At 40.7% G+C, this 22,076-nt stretch overlaps 1 protein-coding gene across 3 annotated transcripts in view; it reads right to left on the reverse strand.

Moving 5' to 3' along the window:
• GARNL3 (GTPase activating Rap/RanGAP domain-like 3) overlaps positions 1 to 22,076 on the reverse strand; it is a 243,864-nt gene that overhangs the window by 36,303 nt on the left and 185,485 nt on the right. For all 3 annotated transcript variants that reach the window (XM_006892544.1, XM_006892543.1, XM_006892542.1), the window contains 7 exons: positions 21,357 to 21,465; positions 18,760 to 18,805; positions 17,879 to 17,985; positions 12,145 to 12,260; positions 10,078 to 10,182; positions 8,556 to 8,630; positions 5,635 to 5,746 (listed from right to left, as the gene is read on the reverse strand). In XM_006892544.1, coding sequence (XP_006892606.1) covers positions 5,635 to 5,746; positions 8,556 to 8,630; positions 10,078 to 10,182; positions 12,145 to 12,260; positions 17,879 to 17,985; positions 18,760 to 18,805; positions 21,357 to 21,465 — 670 coding nt within the window. The remainder of the gene's footprint in view (positions 1 to 5,634; positions 5,747 to 8,555; positions 8,631 to 10,077; positions 10,183 to 12,144; positions 12,261 to 17,878; positions 17,986 to 18,759; positions 18,806 to 21,356; positions 21,466 to 22,076) is intronic.

Consider the following 22,076-nt stretch of genomic DNA (forward strand, 5'->3'; position numbering starts at 1 on the left):
AGGCAAATGGTGACTAAAGAGAGCTCATCTACACTTAGGGTTTGTTTTTAATGTACTTACTGGGCTTTTAAATTGTGAGCAATTACTTTGTTTCTGGAAGTCTAGAACACAGGGGCTAAAAGAGTTATACTGTTCATTGTAAGTAAAAAGGGCTACTGGAGCTTGATGAAGACTCAAAACAAGGCAGTCCAGAGATCCGGGTAAGCACTTTAGGTAGAACTGGCTACCTCATTCTTTATTTGAACCAGGTTCTAAATGTAGTATTTAGGTACTTTGCTATGGTGGGTTGGGAGTTCTTTGTCTAGCAATCATTTAGGTGCAAGAACTCTGAACAACTCGCCTCTTCCAGAAATCTAAGTCTTGTCAGCACATCCATCCCTAGGGGTGTCCAGAATTAGTAGCTGCATCATGGCAGAGAAGGGGGCACTGGCGGCTTAGCGTAAGGAGTTATGCTACCAGTCCACAGGCACGTGGCCCATATCCACTAGCTGCTCTGCTGAGGAAACATGGGCAATCTCCTTCTGTGTGATTTTACTGCCTCTGTTAACCCACTGACTATGGGTTGGCTCTTACTTGACAATGGTACTCAACATCACAACATGAAGGAGAAGGTTCTCCTGGCACAACAAGCCTGTGAGAGCTCTGGACGTAGTGAGCAGAGAATGTACTAATGTTATTATCAGGTCTTGTCTTGGTTGTTGTTCTTGTTAGGGGCTGAGCCGAAAATGACTCATAGTGACCCCAGGAACAGCCATCCTGAAACCTACCCTGTCCTGTGCCAACCTCATCATCTCTGACACACTAGAGCCCATTGCTGAAGTCACAGTGTCAATCCATCTCATTGGGGGTCTTCTTCTCCTTCACTGACCTTCCATCTTTTCAAACATGTCCCGTTCCAAGCAATAGCTCTCCTTCCTCTTAAATATTGGGGCAAATCTAAATTTTATGATACCTCATTAATCACTTCTCTTCCTCTTTTACCTTTGTTGTTGTTGTTATGTGCCATAGAGTCACCTGTGACTCACAGCAACCTCACAGTACAACAGCCCTAAACCTTGCTTTGTCCTGTGCCAATCTCACTGTCTCTGACACACCTACCCTCATTACCCCAGTCACTGAATCAATCCACCTCAGAGAGGGTCTTCCTCTCCTGTGCTGTCCCTCCACCCTCCTAAGCATGACATCCTTCTCCAAGGACTGGTTCCTCCTTGTAACACGTCCGAAGTATGTCAGACGAAGCTTCAGGATCTTTGCCTCCAAGGAGCAGCCTGGTTTAATCCTGTCCAGGACGAACCTGTTCGTTTTCTTAGCAGTCCATGGATATCTTCTACCCTAGTATTTCATAAAAAGAAGTTCGTTCTCAGGGTCTTTGTATGTGGCTGGGAGGAAGCCTTGATTTTCCAAAACATGGGATTACTCTAGTAATGTCATTATATTTGTCTAAATAATATAGTCTTTCCTTTTGTTGTGTAACCACAACAACAGCAACAATGGCAGCTAACAGACACTGATGCTTATTACATGCCAGATTCTAATGCTAAGTGTCTGATTTATTTAATTTAAATGCTCACATGACCTATTAGGTAAAGACTCATTTTACAAATGAAGACACTGAGGCTCAGACTTATCCAAGGTCACAACTTGCATTCGTAGAACTCAATTCTGTGCAAGGCTAAAACCCTTGCTCTTAATCAGTTGTGGCATAAAAGCAGCACCAAGCGTCCCCAGATTTATGCTGAAACCACGGGAACAAAAAGTCATGTAAAGATTAAACGAATGGTAGAAAATGTCATTTAAAATTTTAAACAGAGGAATACCTACATATGCTAACCTGTATACTGAGTAAAAATTATTCTCTAGGAAATCTTTCTCAGATGGCTGAGCTTTTGTCCACATAGCATAGGAGAGAGGAAGAGGTAAGAATAGGAGAAAATGACACATGGGCCTTAGAACATTTTTTTCTTTCTTGTAATCTCTTTATGAAAAAACTTCACATTTAGACCCTGCTTTTCTATTATCTTAAAACCAGAACTAATGGTAACAGCATATTTAATCAGTATGTAGACTCCCTTCAAAGTAGGTTTTGCTACACTTAGAACACACAGGATTTTAATTTTTAAAAATGACCTTGAAAGGAGTAGACTCTCATGCAGCTAAATTTAATGAAATTAAGCAGAGGCTAATAGGATGAAGTGGAACTAAAGCTGAAATGAAACGCACACATTCACTCACTCATGGAAACAATTCATAATGTGATTAAGTGTAGACAAGAAAAAGATAAACAGCTAAGAAGAGCAGGGGGCTTAAAACACAAGGACTACAAAGCAAGCCTGAAGGGTTATTCTCCTTTGCAACAAAGCAAACAGGGAAGCACAGGGAAACATCACATGGACAAATCTAGGTCTTAGATTTAAGCTAAGTAATAAATCTAAGTGTACATGCTATCTTTTACTTAAGATTGCCTGCAAGTTTAGAAGAACCAGTTTTGTTAGCAACTCACCATAATCCTTGTATCTAATACCTCCATTCAATTTTATTTCTTTTTTCCATCCAATTTTAGGTATGTAAATACTAACATTTCAGAAAGGGAGTTGGTAAAGTTTGGTTTGGATTTTACAGGGGGAAAAAGAAGCATCATCTCAAACAGATCCTTTTTTCAAAGTAAGCCTTAAGAGTAGCCACTGGAAGGCATAATTTCACTTTCCCAAGTAAGTAGACAGACTTTTACAGTTTTTTAATGGCAAAATTTTTCATAATTATTTGCCTACTAGTATAGTTTTTGCAGTCTGTGCTAATGTAAAGATAAAAGCACTGATTGTTGTGTCCCGCAGAGTCGGAACTGACCCACAGCTTACCCTCCAGCGGGTTTTCAGAGGCAGTTAATCACATGGGAAGAGATTGCCCACCCTTCCCTGACAGAGCAGCTGATGGCCTCAAACCACATGCCCTTGGGATTGCAGCATAGCTTCTTGCCACTAATCTACCAGAGCTTTGATAAAAAAGCACTGGTGGTGTGTTATGTAATAAAACAAAATGTGGCTGGGTTCACCCTGGACAAGGATGGCCCTGGTTCCTGGCTCCTGGTGTGCACTCCCCATCTGTGTGACCCTGGGTGAGGCATACCATTTCTTCAGTCTCAGTTTCTTCATTTTAAGAGACTGGACTCAACTTCTACCTCTGCTTTGTTTGAAACTTAAAAAAAATTGGTAGTATTTTTAACAAATCTAAGGATTTTGCACTTTTCAGCAAGTTTGTAGAGATATGCAGCAAAGACGAAAGTGGCTGTTTAATAAGCTATTAGTATGTGCCAGGCAATGATTTAAATAGTTAACACAAATGACTTTATTTAACCCTCACAATCCTATCTCGTTAATCATTATCATCACTCCCATTTTAAGCTATTTTCTAGGTCCTTAAAAAAAGAAATCCTACCTTGGAAAAACTGGAGAAGACTATGAGAGGTTAAGTAATTCCCTCCAGGTCACAAATATTTTCTAATTGTTTTATAGTTTCTAAGAGGAAATAAATTATGAATTTATTAATTGTAAGTTATCTTTTAGGGAATTAGGCATATGCATGTTTTGTGTGCACAATTAAAACATATACCCAAACTAACGGATAAGGTCAGAAACAAGTCCATTATAAAGCAGTTCAGCTGTCTTGTCATATTACAGCAGATGCCTCGAACATGCCCAGCACACGGCAGGCACTTAGTTTTGCTGATTAAGGGCCTGAGGGAGGGATTTAGCATTAGTGTCAAAGGACAAGAAGCTGCTACATGGTGTTAGGCCATTATGCTACTCTCACAGTGACAGCTTTTAGTATGCTGAAAACATTCTATGGCAGATGGCTTTAAGTATTCTCAAAAGTATTCAATGGCAACAGAGTAGATGGGCTCACTCCACGCAGTCCGGTAGATGCCTCTGGAAGAGCTATCTCAATGCCTACCACTTGCTCTGAACTCTAGGAGAGGAACACTTGGGTTAATGAATCCCTTTAGGCCACATTAAGCATGTGAAAGAAACTAAAGGGACTTCCTTTTGGAGAGGACTACACTGTTCTTGAGTCTAAATCTACATTTAAACTCTTATTTACTGCTGGTGGCATGTAAAATGGTTATCACCAGTATGGAAGGTGGTCTGGTGCTTTCTCATAAAGTTGGAAATAGGAATACCATTTGATCTAGCAATTCCACTACCGAAAATATATCCTGAAAAGAAACCAGAGACACAACTCAAGCAGATGTATGCACACTCATACATCTGCATTACTGCTGCATTATTCACAACAGCAAAAGATGGAAGCAACCCAAGAGCCCATCATCAAATGAATGGACAAACTACTGTGCATTCACACAATGGAGTACTATGCAGCATTAAAAAATAGGGAAATAGCACCTATGGTAGCAACACCTATGGCTGAATTCAAGATCTGACTGAGATGAAACCTTAGGCATGGAGAGCCAATACTGGCAGGATGGAGAACTTTGTTGGACAACTAGGGGTGGGAAACCAATATTGGCAGGATTGAGAATGTGGGAACACTGGCCAAAAAAGCTGTGACATTCTAGTCTGAGGTGCTTGCATGCACATTTGGGGAGCTGTCTTGACTATATTCTGTTATTAATATGGATTATAACCTTTTGACTTCCCCCCCCAAAAAAAAATAGGGAAATAGTAAAACATTACACAACATGGGGAATCCTTGAGGACATTATGCTATGTGAAATACCTCAGCAGAAAAGGACAAATAATGCACAGCTGCTATTATAAAAATAGGATAGACATGGGAGTGGGATGGGGAGAGAATGGAGAAAAAGTGGATAATGAACACTGCAGATAGATAATAGATAATGAACAGATGAGGGGAAGAAATGTCTGAAAGGAATAGATGATTATGTATTAGGTGTATGAGAACAATCTGGAACAAGTAGTGAATTGTGGAGTGGGTTAGGGGGAAAGGTGCAACAATGATTAAAAAAATAAAATCAGAAAAAGATGTTAATTGGAAAAATAAAAAAAAAATCTACAACTAAGGTTGAATTCTAGAAACAGTATCCTCACCAAGGACATGTCCAGCTGATAGACAGGGAATTGACTCGCTCTCCAGACAGGCTGATCTACTTGTCTATCAGAGAGTTTGATTTTCAATTAAATTGAAATGTTTCCATGTCAAAATCCTTTCCTTTTGTTTCTGTAATAATCAGCTATACGTCTTCTAATATTCTTACTATTTGTTTTGAATAAAAAAAATCTTTAAAAAAGGGTTTTGAGAGAGATACCCAAAACCACAGATGTTCTAAATAGCTTTGTATCTTTCTTGGTTTCAAGTAGAATGTTGGAGTCATGGTAAGTATTGGTTAAAAGAGTAAATAATTTTGCAAATGGTATGGTTTCTCAGACTAAGCAGAGGTTTGGGGAACAGATAGACCTATCATGCCTGGTTTACTCTCCAGCTGGTTTCCCTCTGCTTGCCCTGAAATTGAGGAGTTAATTTTTCAAGGAAATGCAATTTTGCTAACTTCACTTCTGATGACACATTTATAGTCTAAAGGGAGTTGACTAATGGTTGCCCATGTTAGAAATACTGCAAGTTAACAAATAAAGATATTCGCAGTCGCAGCTACTCACTAACCATCCACTAGCAAGACGCCAGCATCAGTGGAAACCAGCAAGGCCTGGCCCCAGGGATCTGCACACACGGCTTCGTGAGGGAAATTACTGCAGAAACACTGGGGCTCCCAAGGCTGTGAGGCAACACAAGCATTGGAAAATAAGTGTACCAGAAAATGGAAACATACAGTATAACTCCTGAAACAGTAACACAGATACATAGCCCAGTGGGAGCACTGTCACTCCAAACCCCAGTAACGAAAGGAGGTCTGGATTGAGTTACTTTTCATAAGAAGAATAGTCTCCTTGCAAATATGTATTTAACAGGAAAAGAATGGATTCAGTTGTTGCTTGCATCATGACCTGTCTCTATATTGTTTTAATGAAGCACTGGAAACAATTTTAAGACTTTTTTTTTACCCCTGAAAGTTTGACGTATTTGCTTCTTTTAAAAGTATATATAATTCATGTTAGTGCATCATAAAAGGAAGTCCCACATAACTATTAAAAAAAAATCTGATTCCTGTGTTGCTGATTCAGCAAAATTATTAGACTATACACAGTGCATGAGATTGATACTGTCTTGATATAAAAAAATGCTTATTGGCACACTTAAGGCTATAAAATCTGAAAAGGAAAATAAAAACAAACATCTGCTTATAGGAAAATGGGCAAGCACTACCAGACTATTAACATTCCCCCTGTATTACACATTCACAGTATATAAACTTTTCACTTGAGTCTTCATTTCAGGCATAAAGACGAGCTTGTTCTCACAACTGTCTCAGAACTGCCCAGGGTTGGTGGGCCATCGTTGAATGGGTTTAATCACACTGAAATTGTGGACATTTTCAACAGAATCATTCACTGCTTTCCAAATCACCTGGCTTAGCCTAAAAGGACTAAAGAAGTTCTTGAAGATTCTCAGGTATAAGAAATTTTATATTCTTACTTTTACTCTCAATCAAACACAAGGACCTGATGTCCAACTGGAGACTATGTGAGAACGTGTGTTTTGTATGCACGAGGGGCACATATTCTAAGTAGTAATGAAGGCTCCGAGGACCATCTGCATGTGTGTTATGAGGGTTGAGGGTAAATGCTTTGTGGACTTTTAACTTAGAGAAGTCACAATTTCTGTGTAAGAAACATAAAAGCCTCCAAAAGAAAACTCTAGTTGTTAGGATGCAGCTTGTACTGTTCTGAGAAGACTGCCTGAAAAATGTAGAAAACATTTTGTAACCTGGAGAGGCTAGACAGGTGCAAGTCATTAATTAAAATGGCATTTCCCCAAGATTATTTCTGGCAATCCTGGGACTGTGATTTATCTCAAAGAGACATGAAATAAAAGTCAATAAAAATGCCCATCAGAAGACAGACATAAGACATGAGAGCATGGGTAACAGGAAGACAGAAGAACCTATCCTTAATAATAAAATGTTCTCTGATCAAAAGAAAGTGAATTTAGAACACTTGGGTGGAAAAGGGGTTCTTAGCCTAGAAGATCTAAAAGTATTTTAGAAGATCCATAGAGTGCTTATGCAACCTCTGGAGTGTTAATCAAAACGCCATCCACATGTGCCATTTGAACTTTTGCCAGGTCTGGGGAAGGGGTCTCATTGCTTTCACAGGCTCTCAAAGACTCGAGTATCAGTGTGTGAAGCATCAGCGGTACAAACTGGAAGCAGGCCACAGATATTCTGGTCTGATGGCTGGTGGAGTCAGTCAATGTACTGAACTGGCCCCTGCCACGGAGGACTTCAGTGCAGATCCTGTGGGACAAGCAGGTGGTCTCACGGTCGTGCTGCCTAAGCACAGCACAGAATTCTAACCAGATCCCTAAGAATGTATGATTAAGAATGTTATTAAATTTTACTGGGATTTTATAAAGTACTAGGCAATACTACAAATTGCTACTACACTTACGAACAAGTAGAGAAAGTGGGAATTTCTGCATATTTGGGGAAAGGGGCCTTATTATCAGTTGTAAGTTTATTTTTAGCATCATTTGTATTTGTAGCTCATTTCCCTGAAACTAGGCTTTAAAGGCCTGTAGGTTCTACAATCTGAATTTTAAAAACTCAGACTTTTACCATGAAAGTAAAAATACACACAATTCTTTTTTTTTTATAATGAACACTTTAGTGATGAGCTGCTTGTGAATTTTTTTAATTTGAATAATTTCTACTTTTCTGAACATAGACCAACTTATTGAGTTATTAAGTATATATGGTGGTTTTTGACAATACAAAATCATGTGTATAGTAAATCTGTACTCCAATTTATTTACTCTCCCCTTTCTTTCTTAATTATCATCTGATTCTTTTTCTGTAGAAAGTGGAAACAAGAAGCTGACAGGCCACAGGATGCTTTGGCTGGCTGGTATTAGGCAGTGGTTTCTCAACTATGGTCTTCTGACCAGAAGTGTCAGCATCACACCAACTGGGAACCTCGCAATGCAGACTGATTCTCAGGTCTCACAACAGACCCAGTGAATTGTAAACTCTGCAGAGGCTCTTCAGCACACTGGAGCTCAAGAAGCACTGCTCTAAGGCGTATTCAACATGATCTCTGGGATGATTTTCACAGGCATCAGAGAGGAGCTTGTTGGAAATGTAGAGCTGTGACCTAGCCCCAAACCTTCTGAATTAGCCTGTGTGATTGATCAAGATGTGTACAGTCAGGTTTGAGAATCACTGTTGTGTTTAGCCTGCTTAACCCTGCCTTGCCCAGCAGTTCTGTTCCATTTAAATGCAAATGCATGTGCTTACTGGATACATAAGAGGGAGTCTCACTAAATATCACCTAACTTTATCTGAGGCTTCCCCTGAGAAGTCTGTAGGAGACAAGCTTTTCTTCTTCCAGTCCTATAAGTCTCTTTCCAAGACTTCATGGAGGATAAAAGGCATTCACAGTTAACCTGGAAAGACTTGATCAGCTCACCTCTTTTTTGCAAAGCCCTGAAGCTGCCAAACTTGATGGAGCATCCCCTCTCACAATGGATTTGAGTTTCAGTGCCTTAAAGAAGAGAGATTGTTTGTTATTAGGCAGCAAAAGAACAGCAGGGCAAGAAACTGTGATTTGAAGACTAGTTCATGATAAAGGAGCAATTTCAGACCCAAATTTTCAGGTTCCCACACTGCTATATCATTCATGGAAGATAAGGAGTAAAGTGAACAGGATATTGTAGAACCCTGATTACAGTGGTCTAGCACAAATTGCCTCAGATGCAATCTACCATTTCAATGGATAAATATGCCAGCACAGGATTTTCAGATAGATTTCTAGGTCCCTTCTTAATCCCGAGGGAGCTCTGGGCACCTAGTGGGTAAGAAGTGGCACTGCCAATCCAAAGGCATATGGCTCGAATCTACCAGCTGCTCCATGGAAGAAAGATGAGCAATCTTCTTCCCTGAGATTTACAGCTTTGCCAAGCCCAGTGGATAATCAGCTATGAATTAGTTCTGATTCAAGGCCCATCACAACAGTCTCAATCTTGATAAATCAGAAACTCTAGAAGTAGGGTTGTTGTTAAGTACCATTCAGTAGACTCATGGCTGACCTTCTGGTGGGTTTTCAGAGTCGGTAAAATGGCATGGGAGAAGATTGCCCATTTTTCTCTCAACGGAGCAGCTGGGGGTTTGGCTTTGGGTTGGCAGCGCACGCAACTGCTTACCATTATGCCACCAGAGCTCCCCAGAAGTAGGGGCGAGCATTCTAAGGAAGCACTGGAGTTTAGAAGTCCCCGTAAGAGTGGTGTTTGTTCTGGGAGAAAGTGATCTTTGCCTCTAACACAACCTTCCTTCACACATATGGCTTGCTTAGCTCCCTACTTTCAGGTCAGAACCTTCTCTGCAGCAGGCAGCACCCTTCACCAAGGTGATGTGAGATCAAGAAAGAAGCTATGCTGACTCCCAGAACTGAGAAATATTAATATCTGTGGGATCAAACACAGGGAGAGTTATTTAATCCATAAACTGGGATGAATAGGATGATTGGTCCCGTGTCTCACAGGAAATTCAGGCCTCTTACTATAATGTAGAGGGAGCTCTGGTGGCCTAGTGGCAAGAAGCTGCACTGCAATCCCAGAGGCACCTGGTTTGAGGCCACTAGCAGCTCCAGGGGAGAAGGATGGGCAATCTCCTCCTGTGTGATCAAATCCCTCTAAAACCTGCAGGAGGGTCAGTATTATTCCCTTGACCATAGCAAGCCAAGAGCTAGGCACTGGGACCTCTCTGCTTTGAGTCAGCATTATTCCTCTCCTGCAGATTGCTGTACTCCCACCCCGTGCAGAGGACTTTTGTGGTGTCAAAAATCCCATCCATGCTTCCCACAGCAATTCAAAGGCAATTACAGACTCCCACAGGGGTATGCATACATCGAAGTCTTTGCAGGTGGGCCATCAAGACTGAGCGGGACTCATGACGACAGGTCTAGCAAAAAAACACTTCAGAATAAAACCTACCTGACCTATTCTAACAAACTCTGCCTGGCGAGCCTCCTCTTTCTTCCGTGCTGACTTGGGGGATTCTGGTAAGACATCACTAAAAGATCTTCTATTAAGCATGTTCTAAATACGAAAAAATACAAGTCATGAATTCAACAAATGGCTGTCAAATTTATTACCTTAGCTTCTCATAAAGCTCAGATCTATTCATCCAAATGGTTCGATTCCTACATTTTGTACTTTTTCATTCAACAAGCATTTAAGGAGTACCTGCTGTGCCCCAGGATCTATGTACTAGGTGTTGTTGGTAGATGCTGTGCAAGTCAGCAAGTGGAGAGTAAATGTAATGTCAGAGAGCATGGGCTTGGGAACCAGGGAACCTGACATCTGCATTTCTTACTTATTACTGTTATCTGGGACACCACGCTGAATAGATGCCATTCTGTGGTGGCTCTGAAACAAAACCTGTGTGAATGGTGATCCCTGGAGCTGTGCACCTCTGGCCCTCTGAGTTGCCTTCAGCAAGTTCATTTCCAATTTTCAGTTTCTTTATAACTACCTCCTAGGTGTGTTGTGAGGGTTGAACAAGACCATGTATGGATACACAGTACCTGACACACATTAAATTTTTTTTACACACATTAAATTAATGTGTTTGGCTCTCAATAAAGGAATCTTTCCCAGACCACAGTCATAGAATCGGGTGCATGCATTCAATCAGCAAGTCTTTACTGAGTACCTCCAACTCTCCCCGATGTTAGGGATCTATTAGAAACAGTCCTATTCCTGTGGAGCATGGAGTATAATAGGAGAGACAGATTAAATAATGAATTGCATGATTATCACATGTGACAATTTCTATGGAAGAGAAATATGTTGAACTATAAGCCTGTCTAGCAAAGAGACTGGGCTTTAGTTCAGGAGAGTGGGGAGATGAGAGAAAGCCTGTCTGTGACTGTTTCAGCCATGCCCTTGCCTCTTGCGCTCACCATGGTGCCCTCTCTGTACCATTCTCTGAATTTAGAAAACAGTGGAACAAACAGATTATAGAGTATGGTTTGTTCTCTGGGGTGTGGGGATTAGCCTGGCCCATTCCCTCTAAGTAGCGTGAGTGTCCTGACCAGCTGGACATTAAAGGGTGCCTGAAAAACAGTGGTGTAGTCTGTAGTGAGATGCGCTGCCCACCAAAACGCTATGTGTCTTTAGAGATTCAAATCTACGAGTGGTTCTGAGGCAGAAAGATGCGCAATCTCCTCCTGCAACAACTGACAGCCTCAGAACCTCAAGGGGGGGTTACTATGGATCAGAACCGATTCAATGGCAGTGGGTTTGAGATATTCTTTTTTCTGGGGAAATGATGGTGGTGATTATGCTGAAGAGAAGTGACCACGTGAGCACTAGAGCATTTGGGTGCTTTCTGTCTCCCCTGGGCAGGTACCTGAGAATTCATGATTCACATGAACGTACCGATTCTAGGGGAGCCTCCTCATTTGTCCTGTGCTTCTGTGGTAAATAAGGAAAATGTTTTTAAACAATGATGATTTCACCCTGAATTAATGAGTTCCCGACAGCTGGTGATTTCACCGTGAGTTTGGAAATATTGAAAGAGCAAATGTGTCCCTGAAAGCAATAAGCTTCTCAGAGGTGGCACAGTGCAGGCACACGAGGTCTGGGAAGTATCTGGCACAAAACACATTTTCAGTAAAGGTAAATGTCTGCTTCAGTCCTGATTGTGGCACTGTACGGCCAGAGAACTTGGAAAAACACTCAGTCTCTCTCCACTGTCCCAGTTTTTAACCTATCCATTAGCCTGGCATTACTGAGGACAGCCATCTCAAAACAACAATCTTCAATCTTAAGGACTACCAGGTTACAGTAATGTCTCTCAACTCACACCTCAACTTCCACAGACCGTGGCTTCATGATAATCACATTCCTTTATGTACAGACACTACACTCACCTTTTTCTGGTGATAAAGAGAGATCACCAGCCTTGTTTCCTTTGCTAACCAGGACCTTATAGCTAGATTTGTGTTTTCAACTCAGACTCAATGAAAAGGAATGAGGCCCATGGGACCAGCTTACCTTATGCAAATCTGGCATCAGATCCTGGTGCAACGAGCGAATCAGCATATCCAGAGTACGCCGGCGTTTCTGGGCAAAAGTTGGGGTTTCCAAAGTGGCTTTTTCACCATTAATTACTAAAGCAAATCAAGTTACAAAGGACATCACAAGCATTAGCATTGGCATTATATTTTCTTCACTGCTTAAAGTATAAAAACTAACTTTCTCTACATATTCATATTGTCTAGGTACATCTTACCTTTCTAATTAGACTGTAAGCTTCCTGAACAAAGTGTGTATCTGATTATCGGAAAATTCTTTAGCTAAACACTCAACCATTGACCTACCCTCTCACTCATTACAGCCACCCACTTACCCATCCATCCATCCATCCATCCATCCATCCATCCATCCATCCATCCATCCATCCATCCTGTCAAGCCATTCTTTCAACATATGGGCAAACAACTGCTATCATTCAACAGGTACTGAATATGTATTTGCTATGTTTTCTGTTAGGGAAAAAAAAATAACAACTGCTTAAGCAGCGTATTGGGGATTATGACAATTCTTTCTGAAATAGAACTGGGGTTTTAACAGAGTACCAACACACTGGAAACTGACAGTGGGGTGTTAGTTACCTACTGGAGCAGAGGACAGAGTTTGGCAGAGGCCAGACATTTGCAGTGAGGACAGTTAAGGATTTGAATCCAAATTCTGCTACTGGTTGTGTACTCATAGACAAATTATTTAGCTCCCTGGGGCCCTGTTTTCTACCTTGCAAAAGATTTTTAGCTGTGCTTCCTTATAGGGCTGCTGTGAAAATTTAAATGAGATAATACATACAAAGAGCTGGCACAATATTTGGCACTGAATGAATATTAAATATTTTTCTTCTCCATCAAGGGCCAGAGTCCAAGACAGATAGTGTTAACTGCCTGAAAAATGGAACTTCTTGGGGACAGGCATTTCCTAGAAGGATCTGAATGCTGGGATAAAGCTGAGCTTTTGTGAGGCAAGACAACTCTCAAGGAACTCAAACCATGCATGCTTACTCTTTAATTTTGTGACTGAGAATTTTTTTGGTTTGAAGGTGTTTCGAATACAATTTAAATGACACAAGCTCTGGCTGAATAAAGGGAAAGGTGAAGATCCTATCGAAGTACCGTTTTTTCCTTTCCTCTTCCTCCCTCCTGCTAAACCCATCTGGAATTCAGAAAGACCTCTAAATCTTTAGTGTCTACTTGTTCTCTTAATCTAGCAATCCTTCATGTTCTCTCACGCTCCCTTTCTTCACTATTTTCTCCATAATCTTCAGTTCCTTTAGTCTTGTGTTTCTTATACCTACCTTTCAATCTGCACTACTAAACCAATGGAACTTTCAATTTCTATGACCTCAATCCACTCTAAAGATGCCAAAGAAAGTCACTCTATGCATTTAAGCCTGCAGATTCCATTTTGAAGTAAAAAATCCTTAGTGCTGCTCAGTGATTCTCTAATCAGTGGTTAAATGACTACACACCCTGAGTGGTTTCTTCCCTGCTGCGACTGCTCCTCTTAAAAAAACCACTAGCATCCTGAGCGCATGTTTCCAAGAACCTTTCAGCTTCTAGTTAAACCCATTTTCTGTTGCTAACTCTGTTTCATTTCTGTTTCTTGATCTCTACCTGATACTCTGGATTTGTAAAACACAGGCCCATGGCTTTAAGAATCAGGCAATTCATGTTTATGGCTTGTTTTGGAAAATCAGACAATTTGGCAACACTGAGCTCACATTCTTGAATTGCATCAACAGGATAGAGCAAAGAATATACTCTCTAATTGATTACAGCTCCCAGTACTCATTCACTTCCTCCATTTATCTCTCTGTTTGAGTTTGTGATTCCTATTCTAGCATTAGGAATAAGAGGTATAGATATTAGAAAGGAGGATACAAGGATATTTGCAAGAAATATCAATGTGTAATGCAATGCTCCTGTTGTATCAGAATGAAAATTACTTACAGACCCTAGTGTGGGTAATGCCACACACATAATCCCTTCACTCCCCAGTCTCCAATTAGGACATTTTGGAAGAAAAAGAGGTAACTGAGCAGCTTGGCTAGAACTAGGATACTCTTGATGCCTCCAATTAAGTGACACATTCCCTCAAGTGTCAAATGCAAGGACAGATGTACTGAGGAGCTTTTCTGCTGCTGCTGAGGGAGGATTCATATTCAGGGATATGAAGAAGAGACTGAGGCAAAGAGAAGACAAAAGACAGGAAGGCAATTTAGCATCTCTTCCTTTCCCCTGGCCTGAGAAACTGGTCTTGGCTTTCACGATAGTAGGACCAAAGACTAAAAGCTGAAACGGTCATTTTTTCAGAAAGGACTCTGTGAAGGTTTGGAGGAATCAGTGCTACTTTGGTGCCAGGAGCTAAGGTGGACTTAGAGCAGAAGAGAGAAGTGCTTCCTCCCACACCGTGCAACAGCGACGGCATTAGGGAAAGCCTGCCATGGCGCTGTCAGCAAGTGTTCCTGAGAGGACAGGAAAGCAAGTTATTCACAAAGGGCAGACTGGGTGGCACTACCAGAGCCCTCGTGGTTTAAAACAATGGAGTTCCATGAAGAGAATGTAGTGGATGAACCAACAAGCCTGTCCCATCATGGGATCCTCCAGACACAGTAACTAAGGGGTATTCTGAGGATGAGAGACACAAAATTGTGTTGTTAAGAAGATAAAGGCTCAGAATCAAGTATCTGGCATATCAGTGTAGCTAAAATTTATCTTCACCACCTAGTGAAGTCTGGAACAGTTAGGTTTTTCTCTCACATTCCCTGACAACTTTTTGTGTCCTTAAGTATATATAGTTCACCCATCTACATCCTACTGTTTGACAATGGCAGGAGACATATTTGATAACAGAGATTCAGATATGACCATATTATAACCCAAGGCAGAATAAAATGAGTCCCCAGGGAATACTATGAGTAAGTCAGTATGGATAAACTCCAAGGTAGGGGGTGGTACAGGATGGTGGGTATAGATAAAGACACAGAGAAAACCTACACCCCACTACTAAAAACTCAAATTCATTGCCTTAATGTTGGATCCAACTCATAGCTGACCCTCTAGTGGATTTTAATTAATATTTTTCTCATTCATATATATTGTATTTCATGCATGTATATTGTGTTCCATACAGTCCTTCATTTGCATTATATTTCATGTGTTTATATTGTGGGATTTTTCCTTCCTTACAATTATCCTATCAAACACTACTTTTGTGAAAGTGTGTAACACAGCTACTTCATGTCTCATGCTCTAATAATACCCATTTTACATAGCCAGTTACTGATTTTTTATTCCATCAGACCAGTACTCTGAGGAAACAAGCACATTTAATTTGTGGAAGAATCTTCTGTTTAACTTGGTAACTTCGGGCATCTGCATCCATAAGCATCGTCCAGTCCAGAGCAAGCTATCAGGTTGTAGCAGTCAATCTTGGTTCACAGCATGGATTATCTCTCTTCATCTGCCTGGGGGCATCGGCTACAAGCTCCAGAGTTCACACTTTTTCCTGCACTCCAGACCTCTGGGTCTCCTCACTCAGCTCTAACCCCCTTCTGGGGCCAAGTCAAGTCAACAGGCTGGGTGGGTGGGTGGGGACCTCATGACTCCCTGCTCATCAAACCACCTTCCCTGCTTCTCTACACATTTGTGCATGCTATGTGGTCAGCCCTGAAAGAACATGGCCAAGCTCAGCTTGTTTCTCTGTTGTTGTGACTGGGTGTATGAGTATGTGTGAAGGAATGATAAAAGATTTAATGGGGTCTTGAAGAGATGGTATCATGTACACAGATCGATGGTGGTTGATTGTATAAAATACAGTGCATAGGAATGGATAGAGGATCATGTAGAACACAATGTACTTGAATGAAATACAAGATAAACTGCAACAAACTATTGTAAAAATTTTGTATTGAAAACAAATAAAGGAGGAAGGAAGGAAAGGGAGGAAAAGGGGGAAGGAGAGATGATCACAGGGGTGGTGGAGGCTGGTGGGGGAGACAGACTGGGGGGGAGGATCAGTGAGGTCTTGGGGGGCCAGTGTGATAAAAAACATATATAGGTGGTAGCTAATTGTATCAAGTACACTGTGTATGAGGGATTAGGTGGGGCTCAATGTACATGGAAAAAGTGCAGTGTGTAAGGATGGTTATATGCAGGCCAGTTTTAGAAAAAATTAGAGGGAGATTAAAAAATATTATATAAATGAACACTGGATATTGTAGATTTAGAAAGTGTGTGATTCCCTCTTTGGTCAATTCTTAATTTGGAGTATTAAAATGGAAGATCTGCCCTGGAGATAAGCTTGTTAAAGGTAGAACTTGGTAGTTACTTGGAGGGTTATTTGGAGGAGATTTGTATTTCAATGGCTTTGTGGACTCACATTGGACTGTTGAATGAAGAGATTCACAGGAAAAAAGGGCCAACAGGAAAGGAGAGATGAAACAAAAGGAAGGAAGAGACTGTCTTTTCATAACTGGGATAAGCTATTTGGCGTCTGAGGCCGGGTAATGACTCCACCTCCAAGACTTGAGGTTCGCATATGCTCACTCACATCCAGTAGATTTTTGAGAGACTGTAAATCATGTGGGAGGGGCTTGTCCATCTTCCTCCCTCCAGCTGCTAGTGGATTTGACCCAATAGAAAGATGCCAACATCGGGTTAGCTGTGCAACTCCCTCCAGATTATGCCACCAGAGGGACCCACAATACTATTTTTTTTTTTACTAAATATGTTTTAAGAAAAGAATTAAAAGTAGTTAGAAGCTTAAACAATATTATTTTATATGACATTGTGGAAGAATTTGGGAAAAAAAAGTATTCTGATGCAGAACTAATTGGGAAAAAATTTTGAAGCTCTCGCTTGCTCTCTTTCTGCTGCCATCTTGGTTCTGTGTGCCCTGCACAAAATGCCCAGTGAAGCCACAGAAACCATCCCTGCGACAGAGCAGGAGTTGCCACTGCCCCAGGCTGAGGCAGGGTTGGGAGCAGAATCCGACAGTGAGGAATCAGTACCAGAGCTCGACGAACAGGATTCCACACAGGCAACCACACAACAAGCGCAGCTGATAGCAGCAGCAGAAATTGATGAAGAACCAGTCAGTAAAGCAAAAACAATGTCAGAGTGAAAAGAAGGCTAGGAAGTCGATGTCCAAACTGGGACTTCGACAAGTCACAGGGGTTACTAGAGTCACTATGCGGAAATCTAAGAATATCCTCTTTGTCATCACAAAACCAGATGTTTCTAAGAGCCCGGCTTCAGATATCTACATAGTTTTCAGTGAAGCCAAGATTGAGGACTTATCTCAGCAAGCACAGCCAGCAGCTGCTGAGAAATTAAAAATTCAAGGTGAAGCTATCTCAAACATTCAAGAAAATACACAAACTCCAACTGTTCAAGAAGAGAGTGAAGAGGAAGAGGTTGATGAAACAGGCATTGAAGTTAAGAACATAGAGTTAGTCATGTAATAAGCAAGTATGTCGAGAGCAAAGGCAGTCCAAGCCCTGAAGAACAACAGTAATGATATTGTAAATGCTATTACGGAATTAACAGTGTAGCCATCTGGGAAAATGAGGACTTTCTTTGGTGCTTCAGAAGAGTAACTGCAGTTTGGTTTGCAATTTGTACTGTTTCTACCATTAATTAATAAAGTTATGGCTTCTTGTTGGATGGAAAAAAAATTTCAAAACAGACACTAAACTTACATTTCACTAGCAAAAAGTCCCTGAATTCCTGGTGGTCTGTAAACACCGGTGGAGACGGCAAGGGTGGGCCAAAGAGTGGTACACTTTCTTCAGAAAATATTTTTAGCCTATATAAAAAAAATTTTCATAATTATTTGCTCTGCTGTTCAAAGATCACCAGTATTTTTCCGGTTACTTATGTGATATACTAGGATTATTATTCCAAAACAGTAGGAACTTGTCTGGATTTCTAGAGCTCCTGTCTTAACCACCTCTCCTTTTTAACAATCAGTGTGCTTTTAGTGTGGATGCCAAGTCTCCTGGTATCCCTAATGACCCAACCCACCAAGTCCTAGACAGGCCAGGAACCCCAGGAGTAACCATCAAGCACCCATAATGCACCAGGCAGCACACTAGGTACTTTCAAACACAGCAGCAACTCTGAGTCTCACCAAACTTGCCAGCACAGTAGCATTTTGTCCATCCGACAGATCCAAGGCTCAGAGAAGATAAAGGTGGTTTTTTTTGGTTTTTTTCAAGAAAAAAGCTTTACAGTCCAGGCATTCCAACCCAGATCTTTTAGGCTACAAAGTTCACGCTTTCTACAACACATCTGTCAATAGACTGAATTTTGATAACAGAAGGGTAAATGGGTAAGGATGCAGCCTAGGAAAGGGGATGATACTCTGGTCAAGACCAAACATATCAAATTCATTGCCATGGGTCTATTGCTCAGGGTAACACTCTACAGAGTTTACATGATAGCCTTTAAGAAAATTTTATAAGGCAAAAGCATGCATATTAAATCTATCTTTAAGTATGGATATAAAATATCTCAGAAAGTCAATGCCAAATTAATGAGCAAACATGAACACTAAAACAAATTCTGATAAATTACTTGCCTGTAATTGTCATTTTGTTGATCATACCTTACTAAGGCAAAAATATCTGTGATGTTGGTTAAAGAAATGAATCAACAACCCTGGGGCAATGGGGTTTGGTGTGTCAGAATTAGTAAGACTGGCTCAGGACAGGGCAGGCTTCAGAGCTCCTGTCCATAGGGTCGCTACGGGTCTCAGGCAACTTGACAGCACATAACAACAACAACAACACAACAACAACGTTCAAAGTCAGCAACTTGTGCTTTGAAAATTCTTTGCGCAGAATGATTCTAGACAAGTTTTTTATGTGATTAAGAAACCTACTTATCACTCATAGTTTGGGAAGAAACTTGGATATTAAAAACTAAAAATCCAGGAAGATACATGCAAGTCCACAAGGACTAGGTTCAATGTTTGTGTGTTAATTAGTTGGGGGAAGGACTATCATATCTGTTTGCAAGGCGATAAAAATAAAGCTACTAAAAAACCCCTACGTAGCCATAGAAGAAGAACAACTTCCATGTCTGAAAATACAAACAGGATTCCAATATGAAATTAGTCATCCATTTCACATGAAATTAGTCACCCATTTCACATTCACATTCAATATTTCATTTCACACATTTAAGTAATTTAAATATTTCCACTGTATACCTTCCCCTTCTCTCCTTCCAGCTTTGGCAAATGAAACAAAACAAAACAAACTGTAGCTGGTGGAAGCCTCTAAGTAGAATCTACTTGGCACATGCCATGGAAGACTGAGTTGAAAATAGTTCCAATCAGCTTCTCTTTTCTTTCTTCCCACCTCTCTCCTCTCTCCACTATTTTCCGTGTCTACCTTTTCTTAGCTTAGGCTAAATAGTTGTCAATTCCATTTTCTTTCCTAACTGTCCTTGAAGGAATTTAGTAATTTTAAACTTTTAAAAACACAGATTTTATTTTGTTAGGGTACAATAGAAGAGCCAAAGTACATTGCACAACTATTGTCAATGCAATGAATTATGATGGTCCTAACTCTAAATGTTATACTGGATTTTCCAGGGAACATGACTAGACCAGAATGTATTCAGAAAATGCCTATTAGTTTTCTTTTATTCATTTTGAATGGCTTGCAGAGCCACCCACTTTGGATTTAAATGTTATGGCCACCACGAACTACAGTTGATTGGTGTGCTCACCATGCTTATGTCCTTCCTACACCTGTCTGGCTGAGAAGAGTTTAGAAACCACAATGAATTTAGCCTCACCATTGCAGGGTGAGGGGTGGGGAAGACAGCAAGTGGGGAAAGGTAAGCAAAAGAGAGGAAGACTCTGAACAAGATAGACTGACATAGTGTCAGTACCAACGAGTTTGACCATGACAGGGGTGATGAGGATGGCACAGGATAGAGCAAGGCGCAGACCTGCTGTTCACAGGGCCACTATGAGTCACAATCAGCTGGACAAGGCAGGTTCTAACAACAACAACAATAGCTGGACTTTGTCAGCAACAAAAGCTAGAAAAGGATTAAGATAAGCAGAGGGAAAGATAAGAAAATTATTTGTTGCCATTTTTCAAGAGAACTCAGGAAACTGTGCTGCTAACACAAAGGCTACACCACTCTCTCAGTACGAACCATGAGCAGCTCCACAGGAGAAAAGTGGGCAATCTCTACCTGTGAATTCACAGTCTCTGTAAACCCATTGGAGGGTCAGCTATGTGGGCTCTGACCTGATGTCAATGAGAGAGAGAGAGAGTTGTCATTTTTTAAGATTTTAAGGGATGATAATGTAGCAGCCATTACCAGCTTTTACCATGACTTTTTAACTTAAAAGTTTTTATGACTAAAGAAAATTTCTCAGAGGATTTACTACTTATAATTCTTCTCATTCATTTATCATTGATGGGCAGTAGGAAGGGACGCTTGTTTTCTAGATTGTTTTAGGAAGGGAAAGTATTTCAGAAGTCAGGAAGTCTCTGAGAATCAGTCCCTCAACAAGAACTGACAGAGTGATTTCAAAATAAGACCAGCATAGCAGTGACTGTAGCACAACAAAGATTGTGACTATGATGCGGGACCACGCAGTGTTTCGTTCTGTTGTACAATGTGTTACTAGAAGTCTGGGTTGATCTGACAGCACTTAACAACAACTTTACTATAATGGATGGAGAGAGGAAGGAGGTCTCTAGTGCCACTGTTGTAAAACGGTACTGACATTGGGGTTGGGGGGAGACTGAGAAAGATGGGATAAATAATGTATCATGCATTGAAACAGATGAGGGAGAAAACTGTTTAAAAGGGATATGTGATTAGGTATTATTGTCATGACAGGAGTTCAGAACCAAGGCTGCATAGTGGAGTGGACTTGGGTGGAGGGACTGTACAACAATGAAAGAATTTTTCTTTTACTTTTCAAAGAGAAGAGTGAACTGAAGGGGGGAGGGGTGGGCAGGGAGAAAAGTGCAACAATGAATGAATGGAAATCCAAAGTCTCTCTAAATTTTCAGTAAAATGAATAATAATAAAAAAAAAAGTGTGAGTCTAAGAATGCCATAACACAAAGCAAGTTAAGGATAACTTGTTTTGAGTGTCTAAGTCCGATGAGGTCAACCAATAGCTTGAAAAGGCACAGGATACGTGTAAAGTGGGAGCGGATCATGGAAGGCTTAAAGGCAGGAGAAGATTCCTCTCCTTCTTGGAACACAATGGTGACGATATCGTTTCCAATGTGGCGCTTCCTTTCCACCTGCAGACAAGCACAAACAACATCACTGAGAAAGTCACCTAAACATGGCATGTTCAGAGTTAAAAAAAAATGCAATGTAACAAAACTCAACAATCACAGAGGCCTCCAACTTCAGTCATCTCTGACTTATTTCCTTTATCTTACTAGCATGATTTCTCTAGCTCTCTTATTTATTCCTTCTGCATCTCCCTCAATTCTGATTTGGCTTCATTTTCTCTGCCTTTCCAGTAGCCTCTGGCCTCTGGTCTTTCCCACAAGTTTTTTTGGGGTGTTTTTTTATATATAAAATTTTTATTTCATATTGGTTTACTTACAAAGTTCGTATACCTTGTTTTTCATACCAAATCTTTCCAATTTCCTTAATCCAGCCCTCCCTCCACCCATCAAATTGTATGACGCTATGATTACCCCCCACTCGCCCATCCTTACCCCCCTGTTCCCCCTTCCTTTGGATCCACACACATGTTTTACTAGTTATCTATTTCTACAATAATGGTCTTATACAATATTTGTCCTTATGGTACTGGGTTATTTATTTCACTTAGCTGTTTTGATCAAGTCTCCTTTCATTTTTCTCTCTTGTACAGCTTTTTGTTGTTGTTGTTGTTGTT

The sequence above is a fragment of the Elephantulus edwardii genome, unplaced genomic scaffold (assembly GCF_000299155.1).
Source record: "Elephantulus edwardii isolate Elephantulus edwardi_28Jun2011 unplaced genomic scaffold, EleEdw1.0 scaffold00116, whole genome shotgun sequence".
In the NCBI taxonomy this organism is placed as follows: domain Eukaryota; kingdom Metazoa; phylum Chordata; class Mammalia; order Macroscelidea; family Macroscelididae; genus Elephantulus; species Elephantulus edwardii.